Source organism: Euprymna scolopes, chromosome 6, assembly GCF_053919585.1.
Source record: "Euprymna scolopes isolate OS-2025 chromosome 6, ASM5391958v1, whole genome shotgun sequence".
Lineage (NCBI taxonomy): Eukaryota > Metazoa > Mollusca > Cephalopoda > Sepiida > Sepiolidae > Euprymna > Euprymna scolopes.
Window position 1 is genome coordinate 15,792,019 of NC_136487.1, and position 17,266 is coordinate 15,809,284.

Here is a 17,266-nt window from a genome sequence, read left to right on the forward strand (position 1 = left end):
AAACCTACGTCACTTCCGATTTAGCGATGGACGCAACAGCAAACAGTTTTTTTTCTCGTTCTTTTCCTCCTTCGCAGTACGGGTTCGAGCCTGCCTGCCTACTGCCACTTTCTTTCTCAACACACACCTCTAAACACCTGAGCAACGCCAAGCACTCCGGCTAGTCTATTACATAAAACAGAGATGAATGACTTACACTATTTTCCCTATTGAATTGCCTTCCCACGAGAGCAGAGTCAGACACGAGGTCGGTTTTTATGTGAGGAAAATCATGCTCCCAAAAGGGGGCATTTAGGATAGGAACAAAAATTAAAATTGTCTCAGTCATGAAGGATTTCTTCTCTACTGACCGAAGACAGAAAAGAAGTGTATTATCAGAACAGAGACTACATTATGATCTTGGCTCGAAGGCCAAGTTTGTTTCGATACATTAAAACAAGAGAGAAATGTGCTGGACGGAGGTGAAGGGGGAGACAGCTGTGGAAAAAACGGGGAAGATGGAAGCAGATTGCGAGCAAAAGAAGTTTTAGTATAAAGACCTTACATAAACTGGTACTCTTGCATAATTTGACCCGAATTCTCGTGAATTCCCGTCAAGCACGGATCGGGTGAGACCGGCAATCATTGGTGTCAGCCGAGCGTTGTTCAAATGTCGAAATGCTAACTCGACTTTTTATTTTATTTATTTAAATTTGTTTCTGTTATTTTTTTAGTCATTTTTAAGGTGATACAAAGGGGGCGGGATTGACTTGTTGTTTTTCTGATTAGTTACTTATTTATAATTGTAATAGTAAACACAAATGTTTACTTTAAAAAAGATCGTACGTAAAGGATGGTTTCTCCTGGAGATGTACAAATGGACAAGGCCACCAAAAGAACTTGACTGAACAACAAATCTTGAAAATAAAAAAAAAAAATTTTTTAACACGGTTACAAAAAGGAAAGGAAAATATACAAAAAAACAAAACTTGTATTTACAATTAACAATCATACGGTAAAAAAATATTTTCTTGGAGAAAAAAAACTTTCTGTTGATAAATATTTTGCAAAAAAAAAAAAAAAAAAAAAAATTAAATCCTAAAATGAAATAAACATATTTTCATTTTTCAAGATAGGTTTTTGTTATTTTTTATTATTTGCATTTTTATTTTTTCCGGTTTGTTTCGTTTTTTTTTTGTTTTTTTGTTTTTTTTTTTGTTTTTTTTTTTGTTTTTTTTTGTTTTTGTTTTTTTCATTAGTCTGCATCTGTTACGACACTCGACTGACACCGATAATTGCCGGTCTCGCCCGATCCATGCTTGACGGGAATTCACGAGAATTCGGGTCAAATTATGCAAACTTTATAACCTGTTTCATGTTGTTTTTATAGCTCGGAGCAAAGTCGAATAATAATCTTTATAATATTTTGATTGTTCCTTTCTTGGTTAGCCCGTATGTTATGCGTTGAAAAAGGCCAAATAGCATTTTTAAGGCCAAACTGCTTTTTAAAAAAAGCCAAATTTACGAAACTTGACTGTAGTAAGGCTAATCTGTCAACTCTGGACAGGAATAGCTCAGTGGCCTTCCTTTGATGTATTCTCGTTTTCGAATACCATTATAAAAACACTACAGACGGTTTAAAAATTTACAACTAAAAACACTTTATGTCACTCAGCAGAGCCCATGCCAATAACTGGACGTGGCCTTTTTTTCTATATCTTATTTTTAAAAAAGTAAAAACAATATTTATATTTGCATTCATTATATTCAACAACACTTTTTTTCAAAATGATCGGATGAAGAGTCAACTACAAACGACCCAGAAGCTTTGAACACAATTGTTGCTACTTTTTATAGAAAGTTTTTTTATTTTTTATTTTTTTTTTCATATTTTATTAATCTTTAAAATAAAATAATTAAAAAAAATGGAGACATTTAGTATTCAACCGAAAATCAATCCTTGAACAGCTCGAATACCAACATAAAAGAATAAGATGTGTTTCTTTTCTACATGTTTATTGTAACAGCTTAGTTAAAGCCACATCAGGTACTTACTTCGTTAACTGATAACCTATAATATTAAATAGCCTATAATATTAAATAATCTATAATATTAATAACATATAATATTAATAACATATAATATTAAATAACATATAATATTAAATAACATATAATATTAAATAACCTATAATATTAAATAACCTATAATATTAAATAACCTATAATATTGAATAACCTATAATATTAAATAACATATAATATTAAATAACCTATAATATTAAATAACCTATAATATTAAATAACATATAATATTAAATAACCTATAATATTAAATAACCTATAATATTAAATAACATATAATATTAAATAACGGAGTCATAATGCTAGAACTTAATCTAACATGAAAGATAACATTCCGTTAAGCCAAGGTCCAAAATACTTTAGCAGCTAAAAATATGACCGACTGAACAGGAAAAGAAATTCGACAGGAAAAAGAGAAAAAAATAACACAAATAATATTGCTTACAACCCGGTTTACAACTTATGATTATTTCTTTTTCTTTTTTTTTTTTCTAAGTATTCTCTTTCACTTGGGTTAGTTTTTGTCTCTTTCTTTTGCGATCGTGTCGTTTTGTGGTATATTTTTTCTGTCTTTTCTTCATTTTACCCTTTTTGTAAAAAAAAGGACTGGTCTTTACGGCGCCAAATTATCTTCTATAACGTTCTCCGAGAACCAACATGTTGTAGCTTCAGTCGCAAGGTAGACAAAGAATAGAATATATTACCAAACAACTTTTCTCCTCTTCTGATAAGAAGCATTAGACTTCTACATACCTAGGTATAAAGTAAAGAGCATATATATCCCGTCCCACTAAGTGATGTAATCTCATTATTGAATGAACGATTACATTTATGTACATTAGTATATATCTTTATACTGTATTTTTTCTGTACATGAACTCCACTTCAACTGTTGAGCTTTGCATTATCGCAACAATTTTCGTTTTAAAAAGTTCTCTAATTATTCTTGGTTCTCCATATATATATGGAGGAAGTGAGGAAGCAGGGCTTTGGAAATCCTTTTACCCGAATACGATGTCCAGCATGTTAAAAATATACCTTTTGTTGTAAAAATCTAATGGATAAACATCTGAAGAAGTTGGTGGGGACTGGATTTTTTATGGAAACGTAAATTATAAAATTGCCAACTCATGAATGAAACAGCTGTAATGGAAATAATCCAGGAAATAAACAAAGGTTATAAAAAAGAAAACGTGAGTCTTTGAATTTTCAAGAAGGTTTTGCACTATATATATATATATATATATATATATATATATATATATATATATATATATATATATATATAGTCATCCCTATATAGTACTGTTTTGCTGTATCACAACTCATCAGTGTGCCTAGACTAGCACATTTTCCTAGCCGGGTATTAAACTTATAACCATCGCAGTTCTAACCTGTGGCCCATGGGATCGGTGCTCGCAAATGACTTCAACAAATGTCCATTAAATAAACATTCGCCCACCATTTTACAGTGCTCGAACTACTTGTTTATTTACAAACAAACAAATAGCGAGGCTCGCTTTAAAGTCAATTAAACAGCGGGTGGGATACATTTACGACAGTGCTAAACCCAAAGAGGCTTAATATATAGTCATCCATATACAGTATTGTTTCGTTGTATCACAACTCATCAGTGCAGCTAGACCAGCACCTTTCCTTAGCCGGAGGGTTAACCTACAACCATAGTCGGTGGTTCTAACCTCTGACCTATAGAGTCGATGCTCGCAAATAGCTTCAACAAATATTCATTAAATAAACATTCGGCGACCGAAAAAATAGAATATATATGTGTGCATATATGTGTAGAATATATATGCGTGTGTATATATGTTTGTGTATATGTGTGTATATGTGTGTGTATATATATATGTGTGCATATATATGTGTGTGTATGCGTGTGTAAAATATATATATATATATATATATATATATATTAGACTACCCGTGACCCGTTGGGTCAGTATATTATATTAGTTATGGAATTAATGTATGAGCGTGACACTTGTGATGTAAAGAAAATAGTTTTTGTGATATAACAGAAACATTTCTATAAAAATATATTAAAAATAAAAAAGAATATAGATAGATTTCTATGAGTCGTTCTGTTTATAATTGTTTATTTTTGGAAAAAAAAACTTACGGCCATTGAATTATAAGTGGTTCGCCATACTTAAAGGTAAATCTGCACTATTCCAATTTTGATATATCGTTTAATTTAAACGCGAAAAAAAACAATTGGGGCGCTGAAAACGTACACAGTAAAACAATACGTTGTAAAATGCTCTAATGGTTGTCAAAGGTTAAAGTAGATTTATTTGTAAGAAAATTGTGTTAAAATAACTTAAACGTAATACGGAAATGAACGATGTAAAAAAATGCAGAAAGTATTAACAATTATTTAGATAATTTAAACGCGAAAAAAAAAACAATTGGGACGCTGAAAACGTACACAGTAAAACAATACGTCGTCAACGGGTCAAAGTTGATTTATTTGTAAGAAAATTGCGACAGTATACTTGTAATACAGAATAGTTGGAAAACATCCTCACCCTTCCCATATTAAATAATAATTTCTAAATAATAACGTTAATATTTCAGTGCGCAGGTCAAATTCTACAAAAGTAACGATTTGTGTTTATTTGTTTACGCTGTTATGTGTTCATGTTTATGTACACATGCGCAACCGGAAGTCGTAAACCAGATGTTGGGTTACAACACTCGTTACAAGGTCATTTGAGTTTTATAATTATATAGATATATGCTTACTACTACTTTAATATTTTACTATTGTAGTTCTATCTGTCCTTTTATTAAAACAGAACTATTGTCTGAAAGACGGATAAAAGAGAGATTAAAAAAAAGCTCAGTGACTGAAACAGTTTTTAAAAAAAATATCGCGTAAATGGAAAATGGTGGAAAACAAAAACTTGTTAAAGGTGTAAGATTTGTGTCTTTACTTTACTTCCGGTTTCTGTTTTGTTTTTAATTGAATTATAGCGGTATTTTTGTCTATTGAATTGCTAAATATACGTACATAACAGGTTTTAAAAATGCTTCCAACCCTTATTAATAATCGCTTTCTAAATAATAGCATCATTATTTAGAAAAGCCATTATTGAGATGGAGCGGTGCAACCGGAAGTGAAGTGGAAACACGACTCGTTAAAATAACCAAGTGTTATATGGTTATTCGTAATCAAAATTTAAGAGACCCAATCAACTATGTCTTTTAATCCCTACATAGAGCTCACTATAATCCTAATATGTCTAAATATGTATATAATTTTAAGACTACCTCCTTTAGTCAATGAAGAAGGGGTCCTACAACAACCAGTTGGATTATTTGGTGTTCATTGAAACTTAAGGCTAACAAGAACAGTTAAAACATATTTTTAGACATAATCTCCAAGCCAATTAATATTTTAGCATATATTTTGTGTGAGTAAAATATATAGGAAAATAACCTTGAACTAATAAACGTTGATTAACTCTGCTTTGTGCCCATACCTGTTAGAGATTAGAAAATAATAATCGAACACTGCAATCTCCCTTATATTCTTTCATTAGTTTTCTTTTTCTCTTTCCCCTTTACTATATCTAGAATAAACAAAATATAATCCTTTATTTTCTGTGCCTTCGTGCATCGATGTGATGACAACGTGTCCGTCTAGTTTTCACATATAATCATTGATTACTTATGTATTTTCGACATGGAGATCAAGTCATTATTATTATCTACAAATTTCCATAGTAAACGGACATCCTTGAAAATCTTAACTTGTCGCTGACAAAAATTGTTGTGTGTATTTAAATATATATATATATATATATATATATATAGTCTGTTTATTATACAAACATTATTTGGTTACATATGTGCATATATGTTTCAGTAGAATCCCAATTCATAGCACTTCATCAAACTAAGAAAGAATTGATTTTGAAAGGGGAGTCAAAATTACATTAGTTTTATGAAATATTCGGATGTGGTTTACGTCCCAGAAGAAAGTGGGATGTATATTTTGTGAATGCGAGAAGGAGGGGGTGCGATTTCGTGTAGTTAAGCTGTCGCAGTGAAGAGGTGTTGGTATTCTTTTAACTTGGCGGTTATTTATTGGCCTAAGTTTTTACTTTGATCTGCAGTAATATTATACTCTTATCGTCGCTACCTTCCTATCTTAGGTTTTATGGCTGTTTCTTTGTTCTGATGGCGGCTTCATTTTCCTATTGACAAGTTTTATTTACTTATTTATTCATTGATTTATTTTTTATTTATTTTATTTATTCTATTATCGTCTTTTGGTCTGTTCATTTGTTTCTAGTTTTAAGATTACTTCTTTATTTATCTGTTTGTTTATTTATAAGATATATGTCCATATAGTCAAATTAATAGTAAGTTGAACTGATATGTGGGCCGGTAGTTGTATTTTCTCCTCTACTGCGGTGTCTGAGATAATTATCGTGGCAAATGTTTTATATCTATATATAAACTTAATTTCGATGGTTGTCATACTTTCATGTGTGTTGTTTACCCATTCCCCAATACTATAATATGTATATATTTGATAGGTTTATATGCTTCGTTTTAGAGATAGGTTCTTCAGACCAATACAAATGAAAACAAGTGCACACTAACATATATTTATCTATATTTGTTGAGTATTCCGTTCCTAGAGTTCTCTAGTTATAGTAATTGGTTATCGTTTGGGGACAATCATGTGAACACAACACTGAGTGGGACCGACAAATTATTTTCGTGCTTTTCGCAGCTCGCGAAATATTTCAAGAATCATCCATACGTGATGCCTAATTACTAGTTTTTTCGAAATACGATGTGCAAGTATTCGTTCTTTTAAAACTAATAAAGGAACAATGTGCCAGGGAGCCTCTACCGAGCAATATTTTGGAATACGTAATTAAAATTCGACAAACCTTAGCCGAAGCGCTGGAATTGGCCATAACTCATTTAGAAAATATTTTGAAGCTTTGATGGTCGTATACAATGTGAAAGCAGCAGAAAAAGGATTCAAGGAATGCAAGGACGTTTTCATTGAATTGACAGCCGTTCAAAATAAAATACCAGACACCATATACGGTTGCGAAAAGAATTAACTCTCATTGATTGCATAATAAATATCCCTAAGCGTAGAAGAAAGACGTAAATTTGTCATATGAATATGATGAAATATATTTCAGGCGGATGGAGGAATAATCAGTGCTAACAGCCCCATGCTACAATGAAACAGTGAAGCAAGATTAAGTGAGTACTATGTACTTAATAACTAGTACTAAAAGTCTCGTCGGTTGACCAAAATCGTAGGTTGGCCGTAGATGCTAGCAACAACGGAATTGGGGCAATTATATAACATGCAGGGGAAGACGACCAACTGTGCTCAGTCAGCTTTTACTTGCGAGACCTTAAGCAATTTCGAAAAGAAAAATACTCTACAATAGAAAAAGAAGCATTGACGTTAACATTACGCCAATTTCATTTTAAGATATATATGCCCTCTGTCCGTAGCCATATCACAGTTGATACTGACCACACTCTGTTGGTCTATGCCAGGGTTTCCACCCTTTTTCGGCAAACGTCCATCAGAACACTCAGATACCTACTACCGCTTCCTCCCAACAAGCATCCTTACATAATAATGTTAGTAGTAGTGGTAGTATATAATTAAAGTGAAAATAAATAGATGAATATTTATATAGTTTATTCAACAAAATTCTACACTGTCACTCGAATGGGAAGAGTAACATCCATAAATCAAGTGGATCAATTAATATATCATAGCATTGCTAATACAATAATACAATAACCAATAATAAATCACAAGACTCATCGAACAATGTGCACATTGTCGTTGAATATTAGCAACAAGTTCAGAAACACCTAGTAATGTAAGCTCGGTCTTTCACCATCCCCTAAAGCATCTCAGAGACCCCTATACGATAAATTTGGCCACCTGGAGTCTTGTAATACCCCTATTTTGCGGTTCGGACCTCAGTGGGAAACCTTGGTCTTCGTGCACAGAATGAAGAGAAAAATAGAAGATTACCTTCATGAATTAAACATTAACTTGGACAAAGCATATAAAAGGCATGGATAGCAAAGATAACCGATGGTCTTTCTCGTAAATACGAAGCAGAGTAAAGTGACAGAAGTAAAATTGAAAAAAAGAGAACAAGATAAAATAAAGAGAAATTAAGAAAGGTCCTGTATATCTATTATGAGTGAAGGTGTACTTGGAAATCATAGCGGGGCCATAGTGCATTAATATCTAACCAAATCCGCTTCTTGATTTCTCACGAGTAATATATACCCAACCATTCACCTTTCTATACTTCATCCTCTAAAAATAAAAGGAAAAAATCACTTAGCAACAAAGTCAAATAATGCGGCAAAGATGACGAAAGCCGCTAATCAGTTGATTAAATAGATGCTAATATGAAATATTTTTAGCGAGTAAGACTTTCTCCAAGAACATTTTACACATAGCCAGCCCCTAGAATAGACGCAAAAACTCCGCATCCAGTTTTACTAGGCTATATTGTGATTCGCGGCATATCAACCCGCATGAAGTGCGCTACAATCAATTCCCACGAAAAGGGGAAACTATGATTTGAGACGTGAGAGAACTAAAATGGACATTGTGAGATATGTTTTGGATATGGCGAAAGATTATGAAATAAGAAAGAGCTTATCCCGAACGATTATGAAATAAGAAGGAGCTTATCCCAAACCAGATAACGTATTACAAATGTTTTCATGTCATGGTTGACATATCATTTTATATTTTTTCTTCGCGTCACCCTCTCCTGTGTTAATTTTACAATAGATAATACAACCTTAGAGAATGTGAATAAATTCAAATATCTTGGTGCGACCATTACCAAAAACGTTACTTTTGACCCCGAACTTAGCACGCCACTTGACATCGCCTCTACCACATTGGAAGGCTCACGCAGCGCTTGGAAAAACAAGCATCTAACCATCAAGACGAGAGTCCTTGTGTACGAAGCATATGTGTTGAGTGTCCTTCTCTATGGGGCTGAGATGTGGTCTACATATCGTCCTCAACAGTCCTAGGTTAGTCCGTCCATACAATATGCCTCAGAACAATCATTGGCGTGTCATGGAAGGACAGAATGACAAAGGAAGAGCTCTTTAGACGGACAAGTCCGGGTGATCTTTCCTCGACACTTAAATTTATGGGACTTCGATGGGCAGGTCGTGCAAACCGAATGTCATGTGAATGCCATCCTCATAATGTAATGCATGGTGTTTTGAAAAAGGATACTCGGCCTGTTGGTCGTCCGCTTCTCAGATTCAAGGATGTGCTAAAGCGAGATCTCAGGAATTTCAGCGTGAAATTTGAGCAATGGACAGCACTATCCCGGGATCGGGATGTTTGGTTAGCCAAAATTTATGCCGGGAAAGAGAGAGATAAGATGAAAAATCTAAAAAAAAAACCTCAAAATACGTCGATCCAAGGTACCATAGTTTTGACCTCTATAGCATTGTCGGTCACGACAGACGCTTGCAAAAGAAAAGAGAAGAGAGAGAGAGAGAGAGAGAGAGAGAGAGAGAGAGAGAGAGAAAGTTGCGGGGAGGAACCGATTTTATACAGGCGACAACGCCAGGTTCTGGTCTCTCCCGGTTCGTAACAATATATATATATATATATATAAACGTTGTCAGTATCATTAGCATTAGATTCATGCGAGATAATGCAAACTGTAGAGGGGTTAAAAGAGTATACATTCATGCATATATGATACGAACAAAATATTGAGTTTAATCCCACTATTCTCCACACACAGGTAAAATGTAATGTGTGAAAAATAATGAGAAAGTCTAATCAGTTCTCACTTTAGGAAACTTTTTTGTTTTGTTTTGCTTTGTTTGATCTTTTGAGGTCTATTTTTAAGGTTCGAATTTCAGAGGAGCTTTTGTTAAAAGCCGGTTTTCGAAAAAATATTTTAATGCAAACTTTTTCAAATTATACTCAAATGTGAGAGAGCGAGTGAATTGTTAGATAATAAATTGATAATTGGAATGAACGGCTTCGACAAGCTGGGACTGACCTTCATCCCTAACCTGAAATAGACGAGCTATATCAGATCCATTGTCAACATCATTGTAAAAATGGCGGGATCCTCCTGCCGCTCCAGGAAGTACCTCACTTCTGACGCAATCCTCTACCTGTACAAGTGTCAAATACATCTTAAGATGGAGCATTGTTGCCATATCTGGGGAGGAACTTCTAAGAGCGTCCATTCTTACTTTGAACGGGTTCAAAATCGTCTTCGAAATTTAGTTGGCGAGAACGTTTTTATCTTCTTACTTCCTCTTTCTCAGAGAAGAAAGCCTGCTTTATTGTTACTTTTATGGTAGGTGCGCGACAAATACTCAAGTTAATATAATAACCATCAACAATTTCCCTCCCTCTCTATCTGTGCCTAAGAATAAAAGAAAAATGAGCAGTTTCTTTTGTAGAACGGTCCATGAGTGGAATACAATACTGTGGGGTTGCTTCGCGACTGACTATAACGTGGTCATTTTCAAATCTGATGTGAATAAGTTCCTGTTGGGCCGTCCTTTTAAATAATATAGTCCTATCCAAGTTCCACCATAACTGATCATGTTGTCTAACTATTTGTAACTTTACCCAACACGTTACAGCGTCAGTCGCAAAGTAGACAAAGAATCGAAAAAACTTCAACTCGCTATTTTTTTTGTTGTACAATGACATTTATTTCCTCATTTTCCCGCCACGCATGACTTCGCGTTACGACTGTGACGTCTCTCACGTGATCGTCTTCTCGAATCTGCTCTCTAACGTCATCCACGTATTTAACATGATCGTCTTTTCAAACGTGTTCTCTCTCTCTCTCTCTCTCTCTCTTCTTTTCTCTCTCTCTCTCTCTCTCTCTCTCTCTCTCTTATAGTCTTCTTTTTCATTACCATGACACCATTTCGCTTACGGCTCGGTATTTGCATATGGCCGTCCACGCTATGTGACACATCTAGCTAACAATAAACTCTTATTTTAGACTAGAGTGGACTCAGCTAAGCTGTAGCCACTTCCCACGAAGTAAAAAATAGATTTGTAACACCTTGGTACAATAATTATTTACATTAATCATACCGATATCTATGGAACATGTGTCATCAAATTGTTTTCTCTTCTTCAAATACTGTAAGTAAAGTTTCCATAGTTGCGATGTCTGTTTACAGTTGGAAAAGATTCAATTAGATCTTGCATTCTTTGTTCTATAAAGAAGAAAAGATTTCGTTAACTTAATTAAACAGCGCACGAGATGGGGCCTTTCGTTATTTCATTTTAAATGAACGCTTTTTATTTTATTTTTAATATAATTTCATTGTCGTCCTTTGACTAATGATCAATATGGCGACGCGTTCAAAGATGAACACGCAAGATATTGAGCATGCGCACAGCGCAATTATCGTTCGACAAGAACAGAGTATTTCCGTTTTGAAATCGCCATCTTTTATTGTGTTAGCCGGTTTCATTGACTACAGCATTGTTTTTATTGATATCATTAAGAAAATGCACGAGTGTGAATCGATGTATTCAAATATAATTTACTGAAAGAAACGGTAATATCCGTGAGATTTTATTTACTTTGTAGATTTACGGCTGTTGTTGTTGTTGTTGCTGTTGTTGTTGTTGCTGCTGTTGCTGTTGTTGCTGTTGTTGTTGTTGTTGTTGTTGTTGTTGTTAAGAATCATTCATTTCGTATAAATCATGATTATTGTTGGCATTCGTTTCCCTGACATATTTCTTATTAAAATACTTTTTAAAAGACATCGGGTACTTACGAGAGGAACCACACGACGGTTGTTAATATCTCTGTTAGAGTGTTTCTGTAGAACAAACTGGATTCGGACTTTGCACACTCAGCTTTTCAGTGCCTGTCGTTAACCACTTAGCCACCTTCTACTCCCGCTGATGGTGTTGGTGTAGATGAAGATGTGTTGATGATACGGTATTGGTGTATATGCTTAGATTTGTGACTGAATTTATTTTTTATTGCAGCCTGTGTGGTTATTGTCGTTTTATGGTTTTATTTTATAGTTGGATTGTTTATTTTGGATGGTTAAATTTGGTTTCATTATTGTTTGTATTTTAACTTTTGTTTTCGGTTATTCTCTTCCGTGTATTTTTTAGAAAACATATCTTAGCGGACACTTCTCAATCTGTTTTTATTTACTCTTCAAGAAGATCAATTTCTGCTTTGTTGCCATTGCGAAAAAGTGTTTTGTTTTAACTACCATGATATCACACACGATGCGAATTTTTATAAATACACACACGCACACACATTATATATATATATGTGTGTGTGTGTGTGTGTGTGTGTGTGTGTGTGTGTGTGTGTGTGTGTGTGTGTGTTTTACGGTACAAAACTTATAAAGCGCTTTAAATAAGGCCGGGAAGACTCTAGGGCCCCTTTCATACATATATATATATATATATATATATATATATATATATATATATAAAATTTTAGTAATTTAATGAATTTAAAAATTTATTACGTGAAATGTTTGAATTTCAAATCAAAAGATTTTTATTATTCTATGTAAGACAAAAGAAAACATTTGAAATATTACAACTCCTTATCCTATAGGATTTCGATGTCTACCATCTCTTCAGAGGAGAAAATATTAGCAAATATTTATAATGGTTTACACCTTATTTGCTAAAGTCAGTGAGACATGGAAAATCACAATTAAAAGTTGTTTAAGTATTTAAATATCATAGAGTAAGAGAAGTTAATGAAAAAGATAAAAAAAATTCACATCCAAATTGCATGGTAAAATCCGAACTGAATGTCTTTGATAGCAGTGTTGTAAAATGATCCAAACTGTATTTTGAGTAATCCACATCACAATGTAATGGTCCGATGTAGGCATTTCCTTGGAGCGATTTTATTCTGAAGTATATATATATATATATATATATATATATATATATATATATATATATATATATATATATATATATATGCGTGTGTGTACATTCGACTTTTGCATGGAAACTTAGAAAATTCGTATTCCAAGATTGTTTGGTCTGCATGAAGTTTTCCGTTTTTTTTGTTGCGGCTATTTGTTAACTTTCAAGTTTGCAGTCCACATACACGGTCAATGTCAGCAATAAAACTTCAGCCGTGCGTAACTTACAAATAAATGGACATACCTTTAGTCGGGTTTCTCTTGTCGCCGCTTCTAGTCATTAATTCATACTCGTCTTGTGGACGCTCAAATGAAGACCTTTTCAATTTCCCATGGCATCCTACCATGCGAATCAACACAAAGCAATTTATTTTGTTTCAGTTTTAAATGTAGCTTTATTTTTGGTATTCAAGCACATGCATCTCAGGTCAAGCCGCAAGCCGCCATGTGTAATTATCTTAGGATCCAAATTCTGCACATACCAATCCTGCTTCTTAGACGTTGATTGATTGCATGATTAGAAAGTCCATTGCTTTCACTCTCCGACTCTCTCTATCTCTGCTAATCAGCTGTCTTTATATAACCAGCTTTTCCTTTGTTCTCTACAATTCCCCTCTTTCCAAATTAGCCTATTACGTCATTCTTTAACGTCCGAGATTATTATTATTATTATTATTATTATTATTATTATTATTATTATTATTGTTGTTGTTTTTGCTATTCCTTATTTTTTAAAAATCTGTATATTCTAAATCCCTCACTACATTCATAGTTAACTGTGTAAACTACATATATACTTAGCTAACTCTACTCGCTCGCTACCGTATGGCCCAATCTTTCACTCTGTTTCTTTGTTTCTATTGCAGGTGATGGTCGGTTTTCGTTTGAGGAATTCATTCAGTTCATGGAAAATATGGGTGGCATCACAGAAAATAAAGATGGCGAAGATGAAGAAGAACTAAGACAGGCATTCAAGGTGAGTATTGCGTTCGCAGTAGGACTGTCTGCGGCTTATCAACATTTTTATTTTAATTAATATTTAAAACGTTTGAACTGATTGTGTCGCTTGTTTAGTAAATATGATGTTCAAATCTAATGATGAAATTGATTTTTTTGTTTTGGGTAAAAATGAAGCATTTTATGTTTTAAAAAAATTCGACAAAAATTAAAGGCTGTCGTAAAAATGGTTAAAAAATAACCGTTGTGTGTCCGCTTTACGGCATATCAACCCTTGCGCTCAATTGTTCCTACACTTGGTTTCATTATTACTTCAATTATCGCAACAGTCGAAATAATTGAATTTTGTTTATCTCACAAAATTCCTGTATTCAATTTTGTTTTTATATTATTTTTAGATGGAGTAAGTTGGACAAAATGTGCATTTGTTTGATCTCAAAAAAATACAGTACACACAAGCAGACTGTAAGACGAGTTTTTATCTGTTAAATTGTGAACTCGGGAAAGTCCAGCAGAAAAATGTGCATAGGTTTGCAAAGTAAACTAAGAAATTAAACTTTTATTTGTTAGCTCAATTTACAGTCTCGTAGATAGTTAACGTCGAAACGATTGTTGATACGCGGAGACTGTAGATTGTTGATACGTATATATATATATATATATATATATATATATATATATATATATATATATATATATATATCATTCTCTGGCTTGATTAGCAAGGACCATATCCTTCCATTCGGTTACCATTAACCGCGTGAAATAACGTTGAAATTAAACATTTTATTTTTTTAAATGTTTTTTTTACGCCAGTCAGAGTGATCTAATCATTATATGATGATCTATAGAGCTAAATTGACCGACTTATATCAATTGAAAGTGCTCAACGATAAGAAATGAGTTTCTTAAAGGTGCTGACATAATTATTTACTATAATAGTTAAATACCTACAGACACTAGTGTTTCATCCTTTCGGGAATTTTCAGTGCAGGGTATGACGATTAACACCAGTCGATATATATATATATATATATATATGTATATGTATATATACAGGGTGTTCCAAAAGTCTTGGGCACATTTCAAGTCCTCATATCTTCATAACTCTGAATAGTAGAAAGATGAAAGTGGTACCATTTTAAAGCTAAATGCATTAAGTTTTTTGTAAGGCTTTTGATATTTTTCATTTCTTTTTAGATCCAATATCTTAATAGTTCTTAAGATATTCAATGTCAAAATGTTCCCAAGACTTTTGGAGCACCCTGTATATACAACACATTAAGAGTATTTAAAGTGGGATGCTTACTAAAGTAAATGTGGTTTTGTGATAACTGTCGTGATTTTAACTAAGAGTAGGGTAGCAACGCTTTGTTGGCATTTTGCATAATTTGTTAAAAAATTAATTTTTATATTTTTCCAAATTAATATTTCAAATTTCAGTAATCTCTTGATTCTCCAAATAGATGAGAAAAATCATTCCTGGGTGAGATATTTTTGTCTTAATTTTGAGCCTGTTTTTTGTGGAATTGTAATTAATTAAATAGCGTCCTCGTATTTAACTTTTCTTTCATGGTGGTTAGGGGCGCCAGTATATAGGGAAAACATTATTAATTTAGTTGTATTCTCACCAACGACTTTCGAACTCACAAGGTAAACTGTTCTGCACTATAGCAATGGCGCTAAGGCCGATGCTCAATTTAACTCAACTGCTATCAATGGACTCCTCTGAATTCATCGTTGAATTTGGAATCACGTTCCTCGGTTTTTAATCCCAAAGACACAATGAAGAGTTTCCCTCCAGGGATATTGGTTTTCGTTACTCAACACCTGGAAATAGAAAATACATTTTATTATTCGATTTTTTTTCCCCCCTGTTTCTGTATTTGAGCTTAGCGGTGAATGTTCACTTCGTCTTGATTCAAGAATTGCAAACTATTTTTATTCAAGTTTTTTTTATCTATAATTTCCATTTTCTGCTTTTACTATTTAAGGGTATTGATGAGAGATTTGGCTGTCGGTCTTTGGTCTGTCACGCTTCAGTTTGAAATATCATCTACATCACAGTGCAGATTTAATGAACGTATCTTGAGATACATCCAACTATCTCTATATAAAAAAAACTCGTCTATTTGTCTGTAACATTGAAGTTTGCAATAATATTTTGTGCGCAGATTGAAGAAAACGCATTTTATTTTAGATAATATCCAAGCCTATGAATAAGAAGATCTGTCCATCGAACCCTCTGTCACGCTTAAGTCTGATCTAGCGTATTTAGATACGTCTAGGTATTTTGATAAAACACTCTGTCCGCCCGCCGATCTGCCTGTACATCGATAAATGTGTAGATTTAAAGGACGCAAATTATACGTCTAAACATTTCAATAAAAACAGATTGCGTTCGTTTGTTTGTCACGTTTGCAATTGCATTTATATGCAATATATTTATATATATTTCATGGACGTAAATTATTTTATATTTTTAAACCTCTCCATAAAAAGAGGAGTGCGTTCGTTCGTCTGTCATACTTAAGCTTGAAGTGACATTTACATAAAAAGCTCAGTGCGTCCGTTTGTCTGTCACACTAAAGTTTCAAATGATATTTTAATCGCTTGTGCGCAGATTGAATGAACGCATCTTATTTGAAAATAATATCCAAAGAAATCAATAAGAAGCTATGTGCATCGCGTCCGCTGTCACGCTTAAGGCTGAAATAGAATCCTGGTATTTCTATGAGGGACTTTGTCATCCATTGAATTTTAAAAGTGTATTTACATAAAAAGTTTGCTATGTCACGCTTTAATTTGAAAACCGTCTAGATTGAATGGATGAAACTTATTTTATACACCTCTAACCACTTTGATAAAAAAAAGTACAGTACAACCGTTGGTCTGTCACACTTAAGTTGTGAAATAGAATTTACATCCGATTGAATTGATGGTAAATTATTTATGATATGTCTAAGCATTTCGATTAAAAGAATCGTGTGTTCGTTTGTTTGTCACATTTAAGTTTGAAATGGTATTTTAATCGCTTGTGTGCAGATTGAAAAATAAATATTTGGAAAATTTGGAATAAAAAAAAAACGCGTTATCAGGATGAGTCTAAGGATGAAAATGATGTTGCAAATTTAAAGGGTTTAGATACGTCCATGCATTTCTGTAAAAAGTTCTTCCCGCTTGTCTGGCGACTAATGAGTTTGTCACATTTAAATTTGCAACATCATTTTCATCCTTAGAATGGACCCATCCTGATAACGCG

General features: G+C 33.3%; 1 protein-coding gene across 2 annotated transcripts in view; it reads left to right on the forward strand.

Annotated features, from left to right (window-relative positions):
• The window catches only part of LOC145277532 (neo-calmodulin-like), a 332,153-nt gene that overhangs the window by 284,386 nt on the left and 30,501 nt on the right, over positions 1 to 17,266 (forward strand). For both annotated transcript variants that reach the window (XM_080128983.1, XM_080128982.1), the window contains one exon: positions 13,914 to 14,023. In XM_080128983.1, the coding sequence (XP_079985109.1) occupies positions 13,914 to 14,023 (110 nt within the window). The remainder of the gene's footprint in view (positions 1 to 13,913; positions 14,024 to 17,266) is intronic.